Here is a 26,982-nt window from a genome sequence, read left to right as displayed (position 1 = left end):
TCTAGTTAAAATTTTATGAATCATAATTTATTTTAAAAATTCGTTCTGTACAATTCTATGTTACTTAATTCAAAATTGACCTTTCTGATGCAAATTATTTACAGATAGTATCTGACTTTCAATTTCTTTTTCACTCGATTTCTAAGAACGCGTACAAAATTTACCATATATCTAGTGCATCAACATAATATTCATTTATACGGACCCATCTGAATGCATAAAAATTCCCCTTGGAAAAAGCAATGAACGTATGTTGAACCAAAGGGGAATTTTGATACATCGACTTGAGCCAGTTTTATAAAATCCTACACCATAGCTAACTCAGGCCCCTCGCTCAAAATAGATGCGGGCAGGTACTGGGTCCAGCAGTGGGTGCTTCCACAATTAATTGATGAATTATTTTTAACGATAGAAATTTTCAGGCCGTTTATAAAATTATTAGAACCACGAAGTTCAAATGCTTGTCAACTTATTCCTTTGTTTTAGAAATTGATTTATGTTCCATGAAACATAAACTAGTGTATGAGCAGTTTCTCCTTTTGGCGAAGTTCCTCGCGCTAGTGAATAAAATTTAGCGAAAAAAATTATGCTCACGCGCCGCGTGAAACTCTAGGAATGAAAACCAATTATGTCACTTAGTATGTTAAATTCGACTAATAGCAATCACTTACAACGCGATCGATTTGCTTTTGAACTTCGTGGTTTGCTTAATCAATAAAACCGCCACTATTTCGTTACGTAGATTAATTATAAAATTTCCATTTAATTTCGTAATAATGCTATAAAATTACTGTATGAATGATATTTTGGGATACGAATGAAAACAAACAAAAAAAAGAACTGTTATGTGCCTAAGATAAAAACATCTTAACTTAAAACTATGAATTTTTCTAGTAGGTGTCTACAACATAACTTCCAGTTTAACATCTTGACTGTTCTCAATCTCTAAATTTCTCTTGCCACCAAAAGTAAAATAAACAGAAAAATTCCGATGACAAAAGACACTTCCTTTCCAATCACAGATACTGACTTTCTAGGTGCACGTTAGTCAAAGGGCTTTCAATAACCGTTTTCCATGAGCGGCAGCCGATGGTATAACAGGCTTTTCATGAAACCCCTGATTGAATACACCTTCAAATACACCTTCACCTTCAAGTTAAAAACCTTTTAATCTTGGAAAAATTTGATGAGAATGCGTTTGACTGTGCCTAAAACAGCTCATCCAACACGACTTAATCTATATCACAACAACATCAGTTTTGAATGCGCTTAAGTCTCTTTCGCAACGATGCCGTTGCTTCTATGCTCGTACACACTGGAGCAAACTAACACTTCAACGAATGATTCGGAACAAAGTATACGGAACTGGTAAGCTCTTGATTAATCGTACAAGAAAATAAAAAGGCGGAGAAAGACGGTTGCGAAAAAGTAACTACAACGCCTAGCCCTTCCCCTCCCCCCCCCTTCCTTAACTTCAATTGTAACTTACTTGAAAAGAAAAAAATCATTTGCAAAGGAGACTTGCAAAATGTGAGCGGCTTCTATGCCACTTAAGAGATTGTTTCGATAATTTTGGGGTAGCAGATCCACCCACACTCCCAATACTTGGTTGTGCTGTAGCCTTGAACACATGTAACTAATCTTCTTCGAAACCTGTAAGGTTTAACTAGTGTCTATCTAGTAAACAACTACGAAACTAACATGAAAGTGTCCTACTACACTGCCTTAAAAAATTCTCGCCAGGAAGCGATCGAGAATTTGTTTTCAAAAAACATGCGTTAAAGCTTACGTCTGTGGGTATGACGTCACTAGTACACGTATAAAATCATTTGTCTGTAGGAATGAGGTAACGAACACAGTGCCAGCTGTAAAATCCTCCGTAATTTTAACCAATCATTGAAATAGTGAAATTTATGTATGATAATTAAAATACACTAACAAATGTGAATGCAGATTTAAAACAAATTATACGAATATTGAGAGTTGGCTAGAATGCATAGCGTTTCTGACTGAATGGAGGAGCAAAAAATATTTAACTACAACTTCACAAGAGGGAGATATATCCAAGATTTATCATAGAGTCGAACAACAACTGTCGACTACTCATTTAAGTTGATTTGCCTTACAAATTAAGGATTATAATCGCAATTTTAGAGTGTAATTGGGCGTGGTCTTAGCCGACTAATTTGTTTCGTACGCTGGTTTTGGGAAAAAAAACCTTGAAGGTTAAAAACCAGGTTTTTTTATACACAATACAAAGGTACAAAACTATATACCTAGCTACGGAGACTATTCACGAGTTTGTTCTAAAGCACGACATACAGTACCCTCTACAAATACAACACAAAACCTTCATTTTAATGCCCACGAAGCAGAAGTACACGCAAATACTCAAAAGTTATTTTCAATTGAGAATTTTCTATGAAGCGTAAAAGGTTCGAAGCTAAAAATGTAAAGGATATTCTTTTACTGAAAAAAACCACTTTTATAGAGAAATTCCTAAGTTCATCGATTCTCTTAAACCGTGCTCTACGTTAGATTTCGTTTCCAGAACTGATCCTAAGACGCATAGGTTTATAATAAAGGAATTGAAGTTGGAGAGAAATAATACACCGGTAAGAAAGCCGTATCACACCAAACGACGCCAACTGACAGAAAAAGCTATTAAACGCGCGACAAAATGATAAAGTAATATTTAAATAAGCAAAAAAATAGTTTATGCAATAATATTTTACCACACAAAGCGACCCCAACTCACAAATACACTTAATACCCGAACGTTAAAATAATAAAATAACACGTACATATTCAACGAAAAATGGTTTAGACAACGTAACTGTTGGTTACATCAATTACTGCACTTGCGTATGAAGTGGAAATGGTAGTCCTGAAATTGTGGAAAATTCGGCGGGAGAACTGTGGTACAGGTAACATTAGCTCCACGCGACAATATCAGACGAAAATGATACGTACTCTGGAAATAATAAGCAACAGGAAGCTTCCATCTGTGACTCATTGTCCATATGTCCTATGAAAGCAAAAAAAAAATTTTAAAAATAGACAAAGGTATGAGATTTAGGGCAGACGGAAGTCGATATTTACCTTAACTTTCGCTGCGGAATAGCCGGTGACCCAAAAGTTAACAAATTAGACTTCGGGTCGAGAGGTCGGACTTTTAACGCAAAACACTTTACTGTTCAAGTACTCCTCTCAATCAAACACATATAAATGTGTTGAAATATTTTTTTCTCTTAAGTTGGCCCTAGAGTAACCTAGGCTGCAAAACGAAGCGCGTCCTCCCTCGCGGGTCACACGCGCTTTGCGCTTGCTTCGCGTTCGCCTGAAAAAAGAAAAAATTTAAAACTGTTCTGCAGGCTGGGAGTAACATTAAGTCCCTCGAAAAGTTTTCTTCAGCAAAAACCACCTAACAAATAACTAGCCTCAAGAATGCATAAAAGTATCTAAAAAAATAAACCTTTACAAATGCTGGGGAACCTAAAAAATAAGAAAAAAGGCGAGACAAAAATGTTGTGTGAACTTGTGAATAAACAGCCATCTTACCTGATCCTTTTCAGTATCAAGTTTTGGCGGATTCGTGCTGTCTTGGCAGCTATCTTGTGGATTGCATTTCGTGTTACACAACAACACCAATGAAATTGCAGTGGAGCTGTAAATTATGCAACAGCTATGTATTAGACTCAGTTACAATAAAAAAGGTCATTATAGAACCACACGAAAAATATCACCAGAAGACTAACTTTTTCTCCGATTCCAAAACCTCTTTGGTTTGTTATATCATAGGTTTGACATCGTGCACCTCGAGCTGATGGACCTGATTCTGTTTGAAAGACACTACTGTATGTTAAGTATAATACTTACTTGATCTCGAGAGTTATGGGTTTAAGCGGTAAGTTGGGGCTGACTGGAATGTAAAGTGAAGAATTCTGAGAACTGAAAACAAAGAATAAAGTCAGATAAGAGAGAAAAAAAGGCAAAAATATGGCAAGAGGCAATTTAAGTAAGCACCAACCTGTTCTCGTTCTTGATGGGGTAATTTCGCTCTAAAATTCGAAGTTCTGGATTGCGTAATTGACCAATAGGTGAGCCTGCGAGTTTAGGAAAAAAATTGAAACTTCTAAGAATTGTAATATTAATCATTCTTCCATTTGGAAAAACAAACAAACAAAAAAACAGAGAAACTCAAACAGGTTTCTCTCTATCAAATTGTTCTGATCTTCAAAGATGTCTTTTTCGTGTAAGTTTCGACGCCAAACTTTCCACGAGCCGAGCGTAATTCAACTGCGTCAGTATAATTGTAATGACCCCTAAGAGTAACTACTATCTACTTCCTCCTTAAAATGTCACCTCTGAATCTTGATTGTTAAACAAATTCTTTTTGTCAGCTCCTTAAGAAATGTACGAATACGAGTATGGAGAACATGTATACTGATGTTAGGGTATAAGGGATTAAAGGTTGTTGAAAATTACTCCCGATCGGAAAGAAACCTTTAAATAACAGATTTCCAAGGTAGAACATGAAAGAAGTAACAAAAGTGTCCCGGCTCTCAGCATGCGCTTGTAAATCACTCTCGCATTTAACAAAACAACCTCAGATGATGAATCGGACGACTTTGAAATTTAATGTATTTACTGTCATCTGCGCGTACAACTGGTGGTTTATCAACTGTTGGAAGTTATTCAAGACGGTCATAATTCGGAAATTCATTGTGATAGCTTAAACCCAAATAACCTCGGACTTCGAAATCAAACAGTAACTACATATCAAACAAAAACAAATGACTAAATCCTACTTAACCAACTAAATACTTCCTAACAATCTCAGGATTTCCCTCCTGTTATAAGTTTCTCGTCGGTTAAGAACACAATTTTGAGCCTGAGAATTATTCCAATTAAGCAGTTAAGCAAAAGCTAATACAGAGTATGTACTCACCCCTAGGTGGGGTGGGGCTATCGTAATACACCTCTTTGCCTCTGAGCAGTCTTTCCTGTTGATTAGTGTTGGTCTGTTTACAACATTGCCTCGATTTTGGTGGAATTGTTCTACCCTCGCTCGCAGGCGACTTCAGTTCTTGGCTAGACTTGATCACGTGGGTAGTTATCGGAGAGGTCTCGGGCGATGTCCTTGCTGCAGATGGAAGAGATCATCAAAGCAATCAGATCCAAGTTAAAACACGCGAATGAATATCTTACTCTAAAAACGTGCATTGTTAAGATAAATTTTTAAGATGGCGTTAAATATCAAGGTAGTGCTTCTCAAAACCAGCTGCCAAGCACTTCAAGAGGACTACAAATGAGAATAAAAAGAAACGTCTTACAAAAAAAATCTTTCAGTTGACAATTTCCAATATTCTGTTATAGTTCCCGCTGGTTACAGAATTAAGTGCGCGAAAGAAGGAAAAGTTTTATGGGCAGCTGGCCACATGACCAGGTTTTTATAGTAAGCTTTACGAAATGAAAACATGTCTTTACACCTTATAAAGGAGGACGCAAATGTTATTTCTTTATTATTTTATTTTATTTTATTGTTTTTCGCACCGAAAAACAATTCGCAATTGAAGAAAGATTCATTTTTCAATTTGGGTTTATTCCCTATGTAATAAAGTGCACGTTGTAAAGACCTTCACTGCCCATGTTCTGATACTTCACGAGAAAACCCGTGCTCCTCTTGACCAATCAGACACGAGGCTATTATTTTTCGCCCGGGGGAGGGGGGGATCAGAAGGCTCTGTCATATTCTACTAATGCCCCCCTCCATTGGCAGTTAATTGGCAGTCAAATTTTATACTCCCCCTTCGTACTCTTCATGGTGATGCCTGATCCCCTTGCCATACCCCCTGAAAACCATGTGATTCTCCCTCTCCCCCCCTCCCAAAAAAAAACAAAACAAAACAAAACAAAACAAAAACAAATAAAGGGAAAAATTCTTCGATCATCCCCCAGGCGATAAGCACTGAATGGTTTCTAAGCACTCTATGAACACGTAACAGCTTAACACATTTTAGAAAAAGTTACATCGTGACACTGAAGTTTTCCTCGGTACTGAAGAGGTGCCATGTGCAACGAAGGTGTGGGAAGGTTTCTTTTCTGTGTTGTGTTTCCTTTCATGTGTTACTGAGCTTGTTACATATGGTGGTGTCGAGGAAACTGTCTTATTTACAAGCGGAGGCGATGTAATCATCGAGGTAGACTTTGGAATAGATGATATCTCAGTTGGCGACCAACTGGGTGATTCTGAGCTGTTCATGTTGTTCCCAACGTTACCGACGTCAGTGTTTTTTCCCATCGAACCTTTTCCATGATTTGATGGATTATTATTTTTAAGAGATAAAATAACAGCTATCCCAACAAGGCTGTGTCAAAAAGAAAAAAAAGTAGAATCGTTCACTTAACAGTTTCACTTCATCAAAACATATCTAAGAACCTTTTAGGAAAGCTACCCTTAAAAAAATACAAGAAACGAATAATAATAATAATAATAATAATAATAATAATAATAGCAACAACAATAATAATAATAATAATAATATTAATAATACATTTATGAAGCGTCTTTTCCCAGTGGTCCAAAAACGCTTCACTGACGGGAAATCATAATTGAAAACTAACAATTATAGTAAAAATATAATTATATTAAATCATAATTTAAAAATCATCACAGTCCAAATGGGATAGGAAGTATAAAAGACGCAGCGATTCAAACTGAGGATGTCGCCTTGATATGACATCAAATTCTCTTTACTGATTACCGAGGAAATGTACGGCATCTGGAAGGGAGAACTGCGAATTTCACCTCAACAGCTAGAAGATCTAATCTTACCTGAGAACCACGGTGACTATAAGAGAGACAATAGTCAACTGCATGAACCTGGGCGAGCACCCTCCTGGCTCATCATGAACAACTCCGTGAGGTCTCTGTTGGGGAAACAAAAATCCAGGTTTTAAGATGTATGGGTTTCAATAACATCCGTTTCTCGGCGGTCTACTGCCGTCTATTTAGTTGTTTGGATTTTGCCTTACGCGTTCGGCACAGCCGCCTGTTACACCATTGGCGGCCGCCTCCGATCAGAACAAAGGAAAATATCAAAAGAAGCCGATGAGAATCAACGTAAAAAAAGAGGAAAATCGCCTGAAGCGCGGGAAAACGCGAGCGACCAAGTCGCGCTTGATTAGAGCTTTGATTCCAATTGGTTGAGAAAGAGGCACGAGTTGTCTGGACCAATCATGCGGCGAAGTAAAGCTAAACCAAAGCAATCTCGATTACTTCAGACAATGAACGGAAAATTTCCCTCATCTAAAAATAGGAAGTACGTACACATGCGCAGTGGTGATGATGGTGACAGTGGTGGTGATGATGGCATCTCTTTTTACGTTCTGGAGTTGGCTTCTTACTGCTAATTGACGCTCTGCAAAATTATTGTAACTGTATCATCAGAGAGCTACGTTCTAAGTCGCTTAGGGTTGTAACAATTAATTTCTTCCCTTATGGGCTGGGTAGGTCAGCCATTTCCCTTATTCTTTACCTATGAGGCCAAGTGTAATGAAGAGAAGACAGATTATTCAAATAATACGACTACACTATTAAACTACTATTAAACAATTATTAAAATTAAATAACGTCACTGGCAGATCTGTACAACTCACCTGAAGGAACTACACCTCGACAAGCTCAAACTACTAAACGTGCTAACAGTATCACAGCGTTTTCGTTGTAGTTTTTGATTCATTGTTTCCAGCTCGTCTATTCTGACCTCTAGATTGTCCTGCAAGAGTCAGAAGCAACAAGACGTTATTTCATGACCAGAATAACTTCTATTGTTTCTCAGGCATAAAATCTATCTAAAACTAAGGTCTCAATACGTACTCTCGTTTCATTGTAAATTGCGAGATTCGTTTGGTACAAGTCCATACTTACCGTCAGTTTACACAACTCTTTGACAGCACCAACGTTTTCCATGAAGATTCTTTCCTTTGCAGAGAGAATTAATTTTCAAAAGAATAAGTACAACGAATAACTATACTATATGCTGTACTTCTGAGCAAGACAATTAACCACCAACGGCTTTCTACCTAAGTATTTACCAGACAGAATCGAAAGTTCCGCGGGCGGACGCTGTTCTTAAACTGACTGAATTAAAAATGTAATTTTGCTCTTCACTAAAAGGAACTTATGTCATTATTTTTTATAAAGTGTAAAGCAACCTTTAGCTGAAAGGAAACTAAAAAACATTCGTTCGGTAACGTGATAAAACCACAAAAGAAGTACATCTATCAAAGAAGTAACAACAAAGCACAAAGAGCAGTAAAGAATGGAGAATGCAAGAATTTCTATAAAATGACGACATTAGCTTGTCATTTCGTAAAATGACGAGGAAATGTCCGATAAGTACTACACTAAAGTGTGAAACCGACGAAAGCTCCCTTGGCTAGTAAAGTATCTTACAGGTTCAAGATCATTAATGTTCACTGCACTGACAAATGAAGAAATCATTGATCAAACTTACTTTATTAACAACCAAAAATCTCTCTATCGTTTTTCCGTCGGGTAAAACTACATCTTCCTGGAAAAAATATTTCAGATAAGTGTTGACAGAAATGCAAAATATTAAAGATGTATAATTAGTCACACTGTGCCATCACCATATGAATGTAACACAAAGTATTACTTGTCCTCCAAAACTCTATAAATGTCAAGCATTAACGACACAAGTTAGGAAGTGATTTCACACTGGAGTAATTCCTGAAACGAATTCTTTTTAAATGAATTTAATCTAGAGGACATTTGTCGACAAGTGACTCCAAAATAAAATATTTCTGTGTTGTAAAATGGTTCAAGTTTTACTGCAACACCGAAATTTACTATTTTCTATTTACCACCAACCGGTAGCTAACAGAAGACATTGTACACAGTAGACCACAGTATACATTGTTTCAAACTTATCAAACTTGACAGCCAAATGATCTATATTGCTGTTACTGAAATGAAATTCTTTCGCAATTTCACATATCATAAAAGTCTTCATATCAAAGACCACGCCACGCGATTGGACCAAAACCCCCAAGTTAACACTGTATTACAACTGTCAGAACAACACGATATAACATAGTCTCTACGTGGCCCATCATGGAAACATGACACCAATATGGGAATGATGAAGGTATAAACCACTCACTGATTCCTTCACAGCCTCAGGTAAGACTTCCTTCACTTCCTGTGCCAGGACCCCCGTGTCCTCCCCGTCAGAGTCACTTGCTCTTAAACCAGCGTGCTCTAAATACTCGCGACTGAAGCGGTATTTGTAAAGGTTGATTCTGGAGATAGTTCTAAGTTGCTCCCTAGTGTCCACCTATAGAGAAAAAGTGACCTGTAAGTGAAGAGCTAGCTTCCATTCAACTTTATCGAAGCTATAATGTTCGTCAATGCTCGTGCTACAAAATCATGCAGAGTTATTTTTCTCTGATTTTGTCGCGTATGCAAGCACTATAAAATCGCTCTCTCCTTGTTGAAGGTGTGCCATGACCAAATTGGAGTGCCTTGATTTCAGAAGAGCCTCTGGTGATTTTGGAGATAGGAAACCCAGATATCACCACGAGTTTCTCCATAGAAAAAAATTTTCAAAAGTGCAGAGGGTGATCTGGGATTGCTGTGGTTTTATATAACTATGCTCTGTGATTGGTCTAAAAATCTCGCGCCACCCTCTCAACCAATCAGATGCAAAACTAAAAATAATCGAGACCTGGTCACTTGCATTTTCCCGCGCTTCAAGCAGTTAGCTTGTTTTCACTTTGAGTTCTCATTCGCTAATGATGTAAACCTGAGTTCTGACTGGTCGCTGGGATTACTTTGGTTTTAGCTTTTCGACACTAAATCGGAAACTGCCGTAATAAGCCCGAATTGACTTGCCATTTTTCTTAAACCGTCATTCGGCCAGAAAAACGGCTATATTTGGGTAGGTTTTTGACTTTTCATTCACTCATGATCGGCCCCTAACCTGGCGAGACTAGTTATCTTTCTTCCACAAAAGGGTCTACAACACTGAAAGTAAACAGACGAGTTTAAAATATGACACTTCACCTCCTCTATGCTCTCCTTGACTCTAATGTCCGATGGATGCACAAGGCGACCCGTGACCTTCAGATTCCCATGAATTGATAATGCTTCCTCTGGTCGGTCAGTGTTGATACCAACACGACCCTGAAACAGCAAAAGTAAAACTTGGTCAGGTACTCAATGATTACAACAGCGACTCCAGCAAAGCTTACGTGCAACACCAAAACATCAGATTACAGAGAAATGCATTGGATTTCGGACGTTGCACATGCATAAAAAAGCGTTCTTCGTCTACTGTTTCCAAAGAAAATTGCAACATTGAGCGTTGGTTTTTATGGATTGAGGAAAACTGAAACACTTGCAGAAAGGTCGAGAAGTAAAGATTATCTTAAAATGCCATATATTTTCCTTGAGCACGGCGGTCCAAAAATGATCTATTTCCGCAAGCCTGGGGGTGCTCTCAAAACAATACGCAAATATATATTTATAGCACAAAAATGCTTTTTATTATCATACCATTCGGTAAACTGAGTCTGTGGTTTGCCCTCTTGACCAAACAACTTCCATGTCATTCTCAAACTGGCCAGGATTTGAAGCCTAGCGAAACAGCAAAAACAAAGGAAAACAATCAGGACTTGTTAATTAGAAAGTTGACCACAGGAGCCTTCTAAGCACAAACAGTTAATCTGCACGCGGGAAGGTAGTAGATTATAGTAATAATAATACAATTAATTAATTATGCGCCGCAGGCATACTGAATGTTGTTGAATAATCCCCGAGATAAAGTAAATAATATCATTCTTTTAGCATAATTGCTCTAGTGCTTTTGAATTCTGTTGTAAATTCGTTTTTTTTTGTTGAAACCATTCTGTTATACTCAAATCGAGACAAGCATTCAGTTTTCACTAAAAATTTAACAGGTTTGTTTACCATAATTCAATCAGCAAAAACTTCATATCCTTCTTTTGAAAAGTGTTACACCAAACTTGGTAGTATCTTTTGCGCTCTTCGTAATTTACATCTCTACTATCACATTTATCAGTTCCTCGGTAACATTGATAAAACGTAAGGTAGCCACTTTGAAATTTGCGCCCCTGCCATAATTATCTCATGTGAGGTAAATTAAGGCAGGGGCGAGATATGACGCAATTCTCGACCAATCAGAGCGATCACATCTCTGTAATCATCGCACCAATTATACTTATAATAAATAATAAATGAAACACACTTTCCTACCCTAACAATGATTCTTTCCGACACATTTGCACACACTAAAAATTCCTTGTTTTTGGCATGAGCATACACAGCAACAACAAGCAGGAAGTATCTAAAAGACAACGTTATTAAACCCTTCAGCTCCAATGTGACCAAGACAGAATTTCTCCTTAAGATATCAATACAATATCAAGCAGACAAGTGATGAGAAATGAGAAAGTACATGTATCAATAGGCCATTTTACAGTAGTGTACTTAGTTGCCAAGCCTTTGATTTGGAGTGAAGCTGAAGGTGACCATATTGTGATAGAGGCCAGTAACTAGTAAGCATGATTTGACAAGCAGCAACTTTTGTATCATGACAAGGTCACCCTTGGCAAAGGCTTGGCAACAAAGCATGCAACTGTAAAATGGACTATTAGAGGATCACTTTTTGATCCAATAATATATTCTCTGAACTAGCATCAAAAGAATTGTGTGACAAACAATAAGGAGAATTATTAGAGTAAAAGGGTTAACTATAACACAGCTGCGTACAGTAAATTGTGTGTTATACTTAGCTCATTAGTGGAAGAGATTCCTGCCCTTACCTCTGATCAGGATTTGGTTTTCCTTTCTTCCTCATATTGTTTGCTGTTGTTTCACTGCAAGAAAATTTGCTTGATTAATATCATCCACAAGTCAATTTTCATATATTTCTTAGTCTCACCTTGCTAAAATAAATCAGTTTGAAGTAATTTCCTTTTCATTTGATAAACATATAGCAAGAAATATTTCATATTTCAGTAGTACACCTTTTCTTGGATATTTCAGTTACACATCCAAAAATTTGCAACCTGCCCTTTGTTTCTAATTTAAATTGAAATGAAGTTAGTTTCTCTAAAAGAGGGAAGATCATAAACTACAGGGGAAAAAATTCTCAGAGTGAAGACAAAACCCATGTACAAAACTCAACCCACATGTGATGTCTGGTTTAAGAGTCAAACAATAAAACCAGTGGTGGAAGGTAAAAGCTCTCTGCAATATGCTACTTCTATCACACCGACATATTACCGACAATCAGCCGACTGTTAGCCAACAGTTGGCTGCCTGTCAGTGGAGGGGAGCTGTTCTTTGCAATTACCCAAAGTTCTAGTAGATTCAGTGTCAGTTCATGATGATTGCATAAAAATAATACAACACAATACCTGAAATGCAGTCTTCCAACTGTAATCTTTGTTTGCTCTTTTGGTGAAATTTCAAATCTGAAAGTTAAAAGCATGAAGTGTTACAAAAATGTACATTGTGTACAAAGCAGTGTTGTATTTCCTCTCAAATCATAAAATGTGTGTACTGTATACATTTTAAACTGCTGTAGTGGGAGAGTAACACTTCATATAATCTTGCCTTTGCTTAAGGGGACATTGGTTTCAAGTTAAAATAAGTTGCATAGAATTTTGTAACTTCATAACAACTGCAATTATCTTTTAGCTTTCTCTTTGTTCATGTTGAGTCCTTGTGCACAGCTGTTCATATTTCCACAAGATGTGATGCAGATAAAATCACTTACTGCAGTGGTTCGTAGTGTCTCTTGCTTCTGTCAGCTTGAGATTGTTCAACACCAATTTGACTGGCTTTAGATTCCATCTAAATCAATGCAAATAAATGAGGGTTTAAAGTTATATGTAGATTTAATCATGGAACAACAAAATCCAGCAAACTTGCATACCATGAATTTGTTTAATTTGTAATTATAAACCTTTTCTAATTGTAGGGGTAAAGTTCTTTGTTTGTCTGTGTGTTGCCCTTCGATAGCATGTTAACAACAATATTGTAGTTTAAAGGAATGCTTAAACCTACAGGCAAAGCCTGAAGAAATTCAAGCTTTGATAGGATTTTCAGCCTGTGCCTCTAAGATATCATACACAATTGAGCTACAAAGCCACAAGTTATGAGCAAAGCAAATTTTAGTTGTGATTTCAAATGGCCATATCAGTAAGTTTTTGTATACTGGGCCAGCACTCTGCTTAAATATTAAGTACCAACTGACTGAGTGGGGAGACTGGGCAGGTTTCCCATTCAGCCCAACCTACTTCAGACAATAAGCAATCTATTGAAGACTCACTGCTTTTTCCCTTTTCTCTTTTCTTGTTGCAAACTCTTCCATCCAGCATCTCAAAGAGTTGTACAAAGGGCCACATGTGTTTTGAGCCCTACTGGCTCTGTCATGTACAGTCCCCATATGAGGATTATTTTGTAACAATGTTTTTAATATAAGCATGTGCAGAGCCACAAAGGTAGAATGATTCTTAGTTCTACTCAGCATACCTTAATTCCATAGATGTGTAGCCGAAACTTGTCAATACGTCTTAATTCTGTTTGCTGAAAAGAGAAAAATAAGTAGGGCAAGATTAAACTATACCTGCTTTGTCTTGGTAAACAAAGATCACAGATCAACAGAGAAATCTACAAACCTCTCCCTGGACATATTTGGGTGTTTGGGCAGATTGAAGGTTCATGAAAGCTGTTATCTGTGAATAAAGCATATGTCATAATTAAAAGCAATTTTTGATTCAAAGTTATTGTATCAACCACTGGTCAATTCAATTTTTTTTTTTCATAATTTTGTATTCAATTAACCAATAATGGTATTTATCAATTTTCACCCTCTGTAATCCTGTCAAAGTTCTTTTTTTACCCAATAAATTGTACAGAGATACCATTTCCAGTTACAGTGGTGTACATATATCTCACCTTGTCTAAAACTCAATGTTCAAATTAAACTCAAAGTAAGGAAGATCTTAACTACTTAACAAATAGAGAAGCCTTGACTGTGCTCTGTTCTGTTATAAAGCACGCAGGAAGCGGCTAGAGCACGAAAGAAGTGTAGGGAGAAACACGAGACGTAGTCGAGTGTTTCTTCCCACTTCTTGAGTGCTCTAGCCGCTTCCTAAGTGCTTTATAACAGAACAGAGCACAGTCAAGGCTTCTCTATTTGTTTTATAATAAAGAATCCGTTAAATTCCCCATGTATTACTTTCAATTTTCAAAACAAACTTTATTTCCAAAGCGAAGAACAGTGTCGTCAGCATGCTCTATACTCTCATAGAGCACGCTACAATAAGCCAATCAGAATCCCTGTTAGAATGGTTCAAATAATCTGATTGGCTGTACAAGACAAAACCTGTCAAAAGTGTCAAACCATCAAAGTTCAAAAACCATCAAAGTTCAAAAACCATCAAAGTTCAAAAACCATCAAAGTTCACACTGTGATAGTTTACAAACTAAAATAATTCGGCAGGTCGAATTTAACGCTTTTGCCTGAAGTTTTTAAATCAGAATCTTGAAGTGAAATGTTCGGTGAACTTCAGCCGAATTATGGCTCATAAAAACACGCGGGTTTTTTCACATGACAAGGTAGAAAACAAAATGTTCAAGGCGAGTGTTTTTTAAATGAACGACAGCCGAATTCACCGGAACATGAAGATCGCTCGGGATGACAGTGCTGCAAAACTCGGCTGCAGTGACTGAAGTGACTTTCCACTCAACACATTGGAAAGGATATCAGAGCGAGCTCTTATTTTTTCACTCGAAGGGTGGCCGATGTAGTTTCTGAGGCTTGCTTTACTGTGATGACCGGAGATCTGCATGATAAGTGAGCCACGATGGACTTCAGCATGATCATATTTGCTCAGACACTGTCATGATTAGTATGAATTTTAACAATTATGCCAGTTTGGTTATATTTTTCATCATTTCTGTTTTGTTCTGTTTTGTTTTTGAACTCTGAACTCTATAGACTATACGAGTGTTGGCTGTCTTTGATTTTCATTACCGTACGTAAGCTTGCAATCTAACTGAGCGTGAAAATCTTTAAAACTCGGAATGTCTATTTTGTTTTTCCTTTGAGGATTTTCGTATCTGCCCACGTTTTAATAATGTAAATAACGGCGCCTGGTATGTTTACAAACCTTTCTTTGGTTCTTCTGTTACTACTTGCCGGCTCGCTTGTTCCGAAATTTCACTTTTAATTATCGGAAAAAAGCTAAAAAGAAGTCCCGGAAAAGGTCGAACATGGTACAATTTGGCAGGTGGCGTGACAGCTTTAGCTCAGTTCTATGCTCTATTCTCTCATAGAGCACGCTCTTTCAACCAATGAAAGCGCGCGTTATATCCGAACTTTATTATAAAATCCAATCAATCATGCCTCCAGATACACAAATAAAAAGTTTGACCAAACAAGACAGACAATGTGGAATTTTAAAATGATGAACAAGTCATTGAAACACCATTTGAACTTATTATTGCTGATTTTTGCTTTTAAAAATCAATTATTGAATTGCATGAAATAACAGGTAGTTCTAATGGCTTCTCCCCCTTTCCCTTATTTTAAATGCCAGTCCATTGGCCAGTTTCCTTGAACAGTTTACTTCACACTCCTGACCAGAGAGAGGCACTGTTACTCTTAAAGAACACAAACCCTCAGTAGGGTTAACCCTTTAACTCCCAGAACTGATTAACAAGTGACTTCACCCTACAATATCCATGCACTATCCAGTAGACAGGTAATGAGAATACTCTAATGTATCAGGCAGAAGTTGTTGTCTTGATCTAACACCAAATTCTCGCAACTTATTTACAAGGAAGTGTGTAGCAGCAAGAGGGGAGAATTAACAATCAGATCTTGGGAGTTAAAGGGTTAAGACTCACAACTGTCTATTCACAGTCAAATATTCTAACCCATCTTGCCTACAACATCTCTGTAAAGGACACTTATTAAGGCCTAAAAAAGCTAAGTAATATACAACATCACATACCTGGAGATGATTTTTCTTTTGACAAACAAATGCTTCATCCACAAAAGAGTAATTGAAACCTTTGTCAGCATCTACTCTAAACTGAGGTGGAGGACTGAATAAAGAGAAATAAACTGCAGTTATAATCAAAACATCAACAGAAACACTTCATCTCTCAAAAACATCTTTTTAAGTCTCAGCAACATTTCATGTTTTAGCTGAATGCTATGTTTGTCAGGAAGGCATTTGAAACCAGATTAGGAAGAGGGGAGAGGGATAGAACTTGGTTTCTTCCCACAAAAACTAATAGCTCAAGGGGTCTCACTTGAAGATTAGAACTGCTTACAGCTGTAAAATGTTGCTTAAACCTAAAAAATGCTATTGACTATAATTTTTTTAACTATTCAAATGAAAATGGACATCCAGAAATTTGTTCCACTCCTAGAATAGGTACCTTTAACCCTTTAAATCCCAGAACTGATCAGCATGTGATTTCTCCCTATTATATCCATACATCATCCAGCAAACAGGTGATAAGAATACTCAAACTTATCACGCATAAGTTGTTATCTTGATCCAACACCAAATTCTCACAAATATTTTACAAGGGAATGAACAGCAGCTATAGGGAAGAATTGACAATAACATCTTGGGAGTTAAAGGGTTAAGGGTTTTTATCTGCCATACACATCAAGAAGCTTCCCCTCCATTTCCAAAGGAGAGTGACTCCCAATGATGGAATACTATGACAAGTTTCAACTTCGAATAGGTAATAACATGATTTCGAGTGCAATTTGGTGTTGTCAAGCATGGGTAAAGTTTTCAAAGAAAACAAAATTGAACAAGTCTATAGGGCAAGTGCAATTAATAGTCTTTGAAAAATTTTCCAAGAGCTTATTATTACAAATTGCAAGAGAAATCATGTCATTGCTTATAATGTATATGAAAAAACATCACAGAGTCATGACATTCAAAATTTTGAAAGCATACATGTGCTATTTGAAATTTGCACTCTTGTCAGCCAATCAGAATCCTATAACTTTTTCATGTACATTCTAACTATAATATCCAAAGGTTTATTTAATACACCCAAAAAAGGACTCACATCATTTGGGAAGAGTCGTCAAATATGCTGCAGCATTCATCGGTTTTGTACGGCGACCACTTTAAGCATTGGTAGTTTTCGAGCTCAGGGGTGGCAGTGGTGGTGAAGGGATCAGGAGAGTCAAGGCCCTCTGAACCACTCCCATCCAAACAGTAATCATCTAAAGCAGGAACAATATAAAGAGATAGTCAAACCTTTGTGAAAATGATTGATAAACTATCTATAAACACTTGTAAAAAGCACTTCAGTATTTACTGGTAAGGAGAGAAGGGATCATTCAGTAGGTTGAGTTTATTTTTTCTCTTGTGGTTTTTCTACGGGTTTTTCTAGATTTTTGTCACCTCACTTAAACAAACACTCTAAATCAAATACAACCCTAGGGCCCATTACTCAAAAGTTCCATTAACTTAACAGGATCAAAGCCATATCTTGTACTCAACATTTGAAAATCAGAGAAGCAGGTTCTGGCACCCTAACCAGTCCATTTTCTTTTTTCTTCAGCAATAAGAATAGTCCATTATTCAGTTGCATGCTTGGTTGCCAAGCCTTTGAACAGAAGTGAGGTTAAGGGTGACCTTGTTTTGATACAAACATTGCTGCTTTTCAAATGTAAATTACTTTGTTATCATGCTAACTAGATACTTGTCTCTATCACAACAGAGTCACCTTCAGCCTCACTTCAAATCAAAGGCTTGGCAACTAAATACACAACTGTAAATTTGCCAATTAACTCTTTACACCCTTACATCAGTATGCATATTCTCCATACTGTTCTCTATACATTTCCAAAAGGTGCTAACAAGGGGAATTTGTTTAACAATCAAGGGCTTCTTTAGTGGGTGATCATTTCCTTTATTCTCATGACCCTAATGTGTGATTCAGAGGTGATATTGTGGGGAGAAATAAGATGTTGGCCACTCTTAGAGGTCAAAAGGTTAACACTGTAACTCCTAAGATCTGATTGTTCGGTCTCCCTTCTAACTGCTACACATTTCCTTGTAAATCAGTTATGAGAACTCTGTGCTAGATCAAGAGAGCAGCTTCAACCTGATAAGTTTGAATATTCTCATAACCTGTCTGCTGAATAACATATGGATATTACAGGGAGAAGTTTCATGTTAATCACTTGTAGGAGTTTAAGGGTTGATGGTCTTTCCTTGGTTACCTTCTCATTAAGGTTTCCTTGGCAGTTTGGTGAAACCAATAACACTCCAGCTATATTTATACACAAACACAGTGGAAACAATTTTAAAATCAATAGAGCATTGGTGCCTACAGAATATTTCAGTTATATGATAATTACCTGGCTCTGATTTCAAAGAATTAAGCCTGAGTGATGATATTCTGTTTGCTGTTAATGTTTCACTACTCTCTGAATCTCTTTTCCTCTTCCTTTTTGGTTCAGGGACACTGCTGCTGAATTAAAAGAGGGGAATGCTTTTGTATCGATGGATACATTGGGTGGATTAAGAGAATGCATCAAATTGTAAGAAGAGGTGAGGTGACAAGGACAGATATGATGGGATGGGAGGAACAAGTGGGATGAAATGGATGGATCAGATGAAAGGGAGAGTTGGGATGGAGTGAAGGAATGAATGGAATAGGCTGAGATGGACAAGTAGGATAGAGGGAATAGATGAGATAGGTTATGAGGGAAGTATGGAAAGGATGAAGGAGTGGGATAGGTGGAAAGAAAGAACATATGGGACTTGTGGGATAAATAAGACAGATGGGACAAATGAGATGTAATGAAAAGGTTTGAAGGAACACAAGCTACTTTTGAGAATCATCTGCTTGTTCAACCATCTACACACAGGTATGTCTGTTACCTGATGGACTGTAAGGAGAATTCTTCTGAGCTACTTAAGGGACATCCTTGCTGTACCTGCCTTCCTCCAGAGTGGGAAATTGATGATAGCATGATGTGATGATTTCCAGGTGTATTAGGCAAAAGAACTATGGAGTGTTAAAAGTTATCAGATAACATTACATTCACAATTCATAACTAACATATCATTACAGGCGTAAAAATAAAGGAAAATCTGTCAAGATTGTTGTTCATTACAGAGACAGATTTTTTTTAACAATATAAGCAGAATTCTTCATCAGTCACCAAAAATAATGTACAGCAGGATACACCGAAACTCTAAATATCTGAAAACAAATTTTGCACTAACATGCACATTAAAAGAGAAAGTGATTCTAAAAAGGAATTCTCTTACTCTGCCCAATCTGATTGAACCCCTTCACCCCCAAATCTCATTAGTAAATCTCCTTATTGTCTGCCATACAATTCTTACCATCTTTGTTCCGAAAATTTGGTATTGGATCAACTCATAATCCCTTTATTGTTATTTTTCTGTAGTCATGTCATGTGCCTGCTTGATGTTGTATTGTTATTGTAAGGGGAAATTCTGTCTTGGTCACTCATAGAGGTTAAAGGGTTAAAAGTTTACCTTGGTTTGCATCTGGGGAGTCTGGTCCATCTGAATCTGGTGGGGTCATGGGAAAGTTCTTACTTCGGTGCTGTCCTCCAAAATTGGGAATGTCAATTGGACTGTTTTTTATATAAAATGTTACAAATTAGAGCAAAATTCACCAGAAAACTTCCACTGATCTAAGCCAGATTTCATTATTTGATGAACTAATTCAAAACAATGGATAGGGCTAGCGCTGAATTTTTCTGGAATAACAGTGACCAGTTCATTTCAGAAATCCAAGAACCAAGTTTTTTTTAAGCTTTCACTGGTTATCAAAATTGTTAATTAATGGTTATCAGTTTAAAAGTTAAGACCTTTAGTTAAATGCTCACAAAATAACTGACCATTTATGTCCTTTCATGAACAAAAATTTACAGCAAAAAGAACTTTATGAGCAAACCTCCCAAATGTTTAAAGAATTCTATGCAAATGTAATGTTACCATCATTAGTATGCTGGAAAAAAGGATATGCCTTAGAAAAAAGAGAAAACAGCTTAATGATCTATTATTTTTTTTAACTACAAATACATTTTTTGTATAATTGTATTTAAACAAGTACTTACTGTCCAACTGATGTGCCTTGCCCTTCCAGAGGAAGGCCCAAGATTCCTATAAGAAAAAAATAAAATGACTTACTCTACAAATTACTTTTACAGGTACTGTGATAGGCTGAGGCATAACAATTATTAATAAGAAACCTGAAAAAATCTACATGTGTTTATCATCCTAGTCCTTTCTGTTTTCTTTGACTTCTCTGAAATTGAAAATAGACTAAGAATCAGATAACTTCAAATAGAAAATCAACATGAAAATATACCATTGCATTGCAGTCCTGGATTCAAAGACAGATTTGCAGTGAAGTCTGCTGAAAATCCAAAATTTAACTGCCCTGTCCCCTCCATGTACCTACAAATACAAATTTAAAACATTTAACATTATTTAGAACAAAACCCTGACAGAAAGTGAATCAAAAAAATGAACAAATTATTAACTTATGGAAATGGTTTCTTAGAGCTTTCACCCATAGGGTATGACCTGGAATGATTTACACCCATTCCCAACAGCAAAGTTTGGCTTTAGCAGCATACATAGGTTTGACCTTAAACCTGTATTATGAATTCAGCACTAAAACTTAGGTGGAAAGAGTATTTGTTTTCTTACCTAAAAATTTTCCACATATAACATTCTATGACCTATGGGCTAATCTTTCAAAAACAGTCCACAGTGCTCTCAGCATCAGTTTTTGTCAAAGATATGCATACATGTGGTTAATCTGATGCTATAGATTAAATCCACAGAATTAAAAAAAAGGAGCATCTGACTGTTACGAAAGGCAATCAAACTTCCAGGATGAACATGATCAATGTGCATGTGCTTGAACATTCTTAAATTCATAAGCTTGCTAGCAAATTTCATGCAACTTTTCTGTATGCGTGACTGACAATGTTGGATCAAAGAGTTGCATTTTGAGAATTCTATATGCACATTAGAACCACAGTGTTGTGTTTTGGTAGTGTTTTGGCCGCTTATTTTGCACTGGGTTTCTTTAACTGTTAACCACCATGATTACTGAGCTAAGTCAATAACCAAGTTATCATGATTTTCTAAAGTAGCTAATAACTAATTGGCTAAACCTCAATAATAAGGTATCAAACACAGGAAGGACAGGTCAAGTTTCTCTGAGAGGTATTAATTGGTATGCAGACATCACAAGTGATATTCACTGGTCCACTTCATACATACATGAGTGGCTTCTTCAAACATTATCATCTATAACAAAAAACTTTTGAGAGTGTTATAGAAAAAACCTTGTACCTTCCTTGTACTCAAAAATAAGAGTTACTTTTGCATAGAAGAAGAACATATTCAAGACTTGTCTTTATTAAATTTTTTCTCTCAGATCTGGTGTTCATTTGTCAAAGTGCTCCAGGGAATAAAAATCTTACAGCTTGTCTTCGGTAGAATGCACACAAATGATGAACTATATCTGGAATGTTCTTTAGAAACCATAAATAAATAAATATGGTTGTATCAAGCAATACTACTTGTGCAACTTCAAATACCTGAAATTTTACACAACTAAAATTAGAATCAAGAGTATACTCCCCTTCCTGAGATAATATTGGTTGTTCAAGCTTCAAAGTCAAAACATATTTATTAACTGAACCTTGCAGTACCAGGTAGTTATCTACTCGGATGTACCAGTTACCAAAAGGGCCAAACAATATACATTAATATCTGTATTCTGTGTTCTGAAACAATACAATGAACACCACCTTTAACAAGATACTTAAGCCGGTAAAAATCTTCAGGTAAATGAGTGTTGCAAATGCTGGGGGTTTAATCCTCTGAAAATCTTGAACAATTTCATGATTTCAAGGTATCAAAAACAATAAAATATACAAATATAAAGTCATATATCTCTCTCATAAATTCACTGAGGACACACATTCCTCTTTTGGTTTAAGCTGCAAGTTACACATTAATTCTTCACCAGTCCAGCATTTGAATAAACTCTTCCTATAAACCTCTAGCAACACCCTATTTCAAGATACTTGAAATAAACAGGTTAAAACAAGTTTAGGAAAAATATCCTGATGTAGAAGTAAACATTTGAAGGAAATAGATATGTGAGTATTTTATCAACTAAAATATAATCTGCAACACTATCCTTTGATCTTGTCTTGAAAAAAGGGTACACCTGCCATACTTTAAGACAGCTTTTTTAGATAAATGTGATATTATTATCCTCTGGCTTAACAGTTCCGCAATTCCTGTCAGAGAAACTCTATACTTGTGTGAAAGTCAAACTACATAAACATCCTCCAAAGTAAAAAAGCATCGCAAAGACGTAACATTTATAATATGAGACAATGCAAATATTTTACTTTCACTTGCAAAGAACGTGGATGGCTCTCGCAAGTTCGCTTCACTCTGCCAATTTTTCTTTTACAGTCTTTGCAATATCATGCAATATAATCTAATCATTTGAGCTCAAGCTGTCCGATTGCAACTATGCTCAGTCACGTAATGTTCTTTTCTCATGTCATATCAATATTATTATAAAAGAATGCAGCTTTATAAATCTCATAATCAACAAAAGTAAACAGACTTTGTTTGATATAGATTTCAATGCTTTAGGGGTATGATTATAAACACAAAAACTACGTGGGGCCACAAGGAATTCGGAGGAAAGTCCACGACACAAAGCGACTTAAACGCAATTCTTCGCGGAATGACAAGGAATAAGTAAACAAAACACCACTATATCGCTGTATCTTGTTACATACATCCTGCAAACATATGTGCAAAGGTCTCTCTAAGTTATATCAGCTGTCTTGAGGTATTTTCTGTGTAAACTTCTAAAAACAAAAGTGCCGATTTGAACTCTAAAAGCCAATGCTAAAACGCGTTTAAACGAGAAGTCACGCAAAACGATGAATAAAAATAGAAATATTTCAGATTTTTAAAAGTAATCCTTCTTGAAATGCTACCTTTATAAAGGATTTTTCCAAAAGAAGCAAAAATCGCTCATAACAATGGCCAAAAACAACCAAAGGTTGACATAATCGTGAAAAACAATACCCTTTTGTAAACAAGTGGAGTGCGCGCAATGAAAAAATTGCCAAACTAATCGAAGACTAATGATTAACTCAATTGACTTATTGCTTTAATTATCGAACTCGATATGCCACAGAAAGGCGTAAACAACCAAGAATTATCGAAAAAATAACAAGGAAAGATAATAGTCTGAAACGAAAATTGCAAAGTTCGTAAGAGTGAATTACAAATTGGTGATTTCAGTGTTGAAGTAACACCGAGAGGGTACGTGTTCAGCAGCGTTTCTTTAAAGTGTTTGTTCAAGCACCAGAATAATTATTCTCTATTAATCATTTTGGTATTTTAACCTTTTCAATGAGCGACAACTTAATATTTCCTCTTCTTATAAGGTTATTACAGTTTTAAAAGCCTTGCATTCACATAGCGTTAAGACTGAAAACAAACAGCTCCATGTGCGCGCAAAATCGAACGCTCAGGCACAGTCCAAGAGTAATTAGTTCGCCGCATGGATTGGAAGCAACGAGAAGGTTCAGAAAAACCGCGATCAAAAAGACAAACATAACAGGTATGCGGACGTTCTTCCACTTCGCGAGGAACAACATACTGAAAATAAATTTGCCCGGGCATATAAACTGGTTAGAACACAATGATAAACCACTTCTGCACCAAGTTCAAACACTGCAGTTAAGTCCACAATAGACTGCATACCAAACAATTCCTTCACTTTTCATTACGAAGGTTGAAATCAAAATACTTTTTTCTAGATCTACAATGTCTGCTAACGGTTCTTTGTATCTATATAAATTTGAGAGAGAGCAGATCAGAAGGTCATCTTAAAACTTCAATTAATGCTGAATTAGGCCAAACGTATTACACCTAATTAACCTTAAGATTCCATAATAATTTCCTCCTAGATCCACTAATTTCACAACTCTTCCGTAGAAAAAAATACCTATGACGTGAAACTGAAAACTTATTTCTGATCAGACGCGTATAAAATCTATCTCTGGCGGTTTCTGAAGGCAGAGAGCGGGCTTCAATTCAGATTTGGTATTGCTACATGTCTGAGTTACACGTACTAACTTTGCCAAAACAGCTTAAGCAGCTTTCAACAAAAACTTAAATGTCAAAGGGTTAGGCATGTCTCAACCTGACAGAGACTTTAAGCGGGATATTAAGTTCCCTTTGAGCTAAACACACCGAGTATCAGGTACTTGCGTAAAACTGTAAATCACGATGTCGCAAAATATTAACACCTTACCCGTCCGCCATGACTTTCTCGTCAGAGGACAAACATTCATACAAGTTTGAGAAGAGAAATCCATCGGGATCCAACTCTGCAATCGTAAAAAAAGCAGAACTACGTTCAATAAAATACTTTCCCAGGTTGAAATAATACACCTTGCGGTCCATTAAGTGACAGTATCAACTACAACAACGCTTCGATAAAATTTTCGTCCAACGGACCTAATGTTGATTGCAAGCTTGGATCGTCTGTGTGATTCATAGCTCGCTGAGACTAAGCCGTCAAATCAAGGGCAACCAGCCTCCGCTTCACGCTTGATGAGTCATTTTCAAACCGATAAGTCAACAGAATTAACAACGTGAGCGAAAACTCAAAGGCCGCTTCGAAGTTTGTGTGTCCTGGGACTCACTTGTAATACTATCCAAGGACCGCCGATGGCACGTGACTCGGTAATGTTGTGCACTGTCATCCCTGATCTTTTCTCAAATTACATCTCCAACAAGTGTATTGCACCTCTATTCTGGTTGCGCAATATCGTAAACAGATATAGGCTATCATTCGTTCAAATCAATCGCAAAATATTCTTCCAGAAAACTTCCTAGGTTTTGGTTAAAGGCTGCAACGACGCTGGCGGGTTGAACACGTGGTGCTTCGATCAACCGCCTATTGCGTGCCACAGATGTAGTTTTTCGCGCGCATACACCAAGACTCAAATTTCAGACCAATTTTTCACACTTTATACCCTCAGTAAAACTGCTGATCTAAAAAGGAAGGTGAAACGAAAAAAAGGAGAAAAAATTCATAGCAGTAAAAAACAAAATTCTTTAACTGTACCTGGTGAAAATGTGTTCATTGTTGTTTCGAAGATTTCTTGAACAGTTGTTATGTAAAAAGATCTCTCTTTAGTTGCCCTATCTTTGATTTTATGCTCACAACTATGACCCTATTTATATGATAATCTTAAGTCAAACCCTGATGAGGTCATCCAACTCAAACATGAATTGAAAAACAACAAAAAAGATTGAAATAATGGCAACTATCTGAACACGAAAGAAAGGATTAGCTGCAAACTACTAACTGATCCAAATTGTAACGCATAAATAATTTATGGGGGCAGCATTGACTGAAGGTCTTGACAAATCTATACTTGTGTTTAGGAGAGATAACGGATTAAACAAAGGACAGCGTTTAATGGCAAAGGGAATGGTGAATATTACCTTCGAGATATCGCGAGAAGACGCCTCTTATATCTTCTGTGCGACCATCGCTTCCATTCATGCTAACGAAATCAAGACTCCGAAGTAACTACGCTTGTAAAAACGTGGTTGGAAAACCATAGAAAATCTGATGAAATGGAAACTTTGCGAGACGCGTCCCATAAGAATTTGTCTGCTATCGTCCCAAAGGGCTCATATCTGTCCTTCGATAAATGCAGATAAGCAACGCACAACAAATATCTTTGATTCCATTTTGTGTATGTGACCTAAGAGGCAGAGGAGAGGGTGCGTTGATTAGCCAACAAAAAAAAAAGTCAGCGATTTGCTGAGGGGGTCGGCGAGACTAACATTTTGTTGGAGAAGAAAACTAACAATCGATTTACATTTCCCCTCTTACAGTATTTGCATTTTATGCATTACTTTTTAATAACCACTAGTGTACAGGAAGTATTTTTCTAGTGTTTAGTGGGTATCGAGACTTCCTTTGAGATAGAGTTGGATAAACATTGGTCAATTTCGCGAAAGTTCTTTAAATGTTTGCCTGCCGTATTTCTGTTTTGGCAGACCACTTGACTATCACGTGTACAGTGCCCTATCATAAGAAGGTCGAGCTTTGTTCTAGGCCGAACCCACGCACCGTATCAAGAGCTAAATGTTCCTTATTAAGAATAACGAGGACTTTAAAGGAGCTACCAACGTCATAATATTGCGACTTGTTTCGCTATAACATACTAAATTGCCGTCAACGTAAAGATATACTTGAAAACACTAAGGGAGAAAATGGAAAAAGATCAAATTGGGCTTACTCTCTTTACAAGACCTATTTCGTTCACGAGTGACGCAGTGAAAGTAAAGCAAAACAGTCCAAGCATTAGAACCAATGATTATGATGGCAACAGAAAAATAGAAAACTTCTGAGGCTCTTACACCGAAGTATATCCCCAAAGAGAGCAGAATGAAAGCAGGAATCGGAAGGGTGAAGCTAATAATTAAGTCAGCGCTCTTCGGGGATATCACGAAACCCTCCCACGAATAACTCTTATGACATCCCAGAAAACGGTCGCAAGGAGACTAGAAATGAAGTTATCAATCTTTTGACCCTATTTAATGACTCGCATCATATTTCTCCTCGCAATGTAGCCACTGAATCACACATTAAGGTTGAGGACAAAGATCACCAACAGAGGCTCTTGATGTTAAAAAAAAAAATTCTCCTTGTCAGCACTTTAAGAAAGGCAAAGAGAATGGTATGAAGATTATGCATAATGATGTTGGCCCGTAAAGGGTCAACAGATGGTATTGTAAATATCGAAT

General features: G+C 36.8%; 1 protein-coding gene across 4 annotated transcripts; it reads right to left on the bottom strand.

The window, feature by feature from the left end:
* On the bottom strand, positions 1 to 25,943 carry LOC113675438 (myelin regulatory factor). 4 transcript variants are annotated; one of them, XM_027192006.2, is made up of 29 exons: positions 25,669 to 25,943; positions 24,467 to 24,542; positions 20,462 to 20,550; positions 20,208 to 20,253; positions 19,621 to 19,721; positions 18,994 to 19,120; positions 18,468 to 18,577; positions 17,165 to 17,324; positions 16,081 to 16,174; positions 13,738 to 13,794; positions 13,592 to 13,645; positions 12,834 to 12,910; positions 12,472 to 12,528; positions 11,875 to 11,928; positions 11,306 to 11,396; positions 10,586 to 10,666; positions 10,094 to 10,213; positions 9,192 to 9,365; positions 8,523 to 8,579; positions 7,934 to 7,987; positions 7,663 to 7,781; positions 7,334 to 7,424; positions 6,839 to 6,933; positions 6,034 to 6,371; positions 4,952 to 5,146; positions 4,031 to 4,106; positions 3,880 to 3,951; positions 3,562 to 3,667; positions 1 to 3,028 (listed from the first exon to the last, which is right to left on the bottom strand). In XM_027192006.2, exons 1-29 carry the CDS (start codon positions 25,727 to 25,729, stop codon positions 2,849 to 2,851), a joined length of 3,012 nt encoding a protein of 1,003 aa, XP_027047807.2. In that variant the 5' UTR covers positions 25,730 to 25,943; the 3' UTR covers positions 1 to 2,848. The 4 variants fall into 4 exon arrangements, with proteins under 4 accessions (XP_027047807.2, XP_089041250.1, XP_089041251.1 ...); XM_089185124.1 differs by having other exon boundaries at positions 18,468 to 18,580; positions 25,669 to 25,925; XM_089185125.1 differs by lacking the exon at positions 25,669 to 25,943 and adding an exon at positions 24,673 to 24,915 and having other exon boundaries at positions 18,468 to 18,580.
* Between the last annotated feature and the right edge of the window lie 1,039 nt (positions 25,944 to 26,982).

The sequence above is a fragment of the Pocillopora damicornis genome, chromosome 10 (assembly GCF_964200805.1).
Source record: "Pocillopora damicornis chromosome 10, jaPocDami1.2, whole genome shotgun sequence".
Classification (NCBI taxonomy): domain Eukaryota; kingdom Metazoa; phylum Cnidaria; class Anthozoa; order Scleractinia; family Pocilloporidae; genus Pocillopora; species Pocillopora damicornis.
Note: the sequence above shows the minus strand (reverse complement) of the source record. Positions and strands in the feature narration are given on the sequence as shown.

Excerpts from the sequence above, each read along its gene's own strand:
- LOC113675438 (XM_089185124.1), bottom strand. The coding sequence starts at position 25,729 with ATGAATGGAAGCGATGGTCGCACAGAAGATATAAGAGGCGTCTTCTCG. Across the intron at positions 24,543-25,668 it reads CTTCTCGCGATATCTCGAAG|AGTTGGATCCCGATGGATTT; the intron begins GTAATATTCACC and ends TTACGATTGCAG. Across the intron at positions 20,254-20,461 it reads TCCAGGACTGCAATGCAATG|GAATCTTGGGCCTTCCTCTG; the intron begins GTATATTTTCAT and ends TTTTTCTTATAG.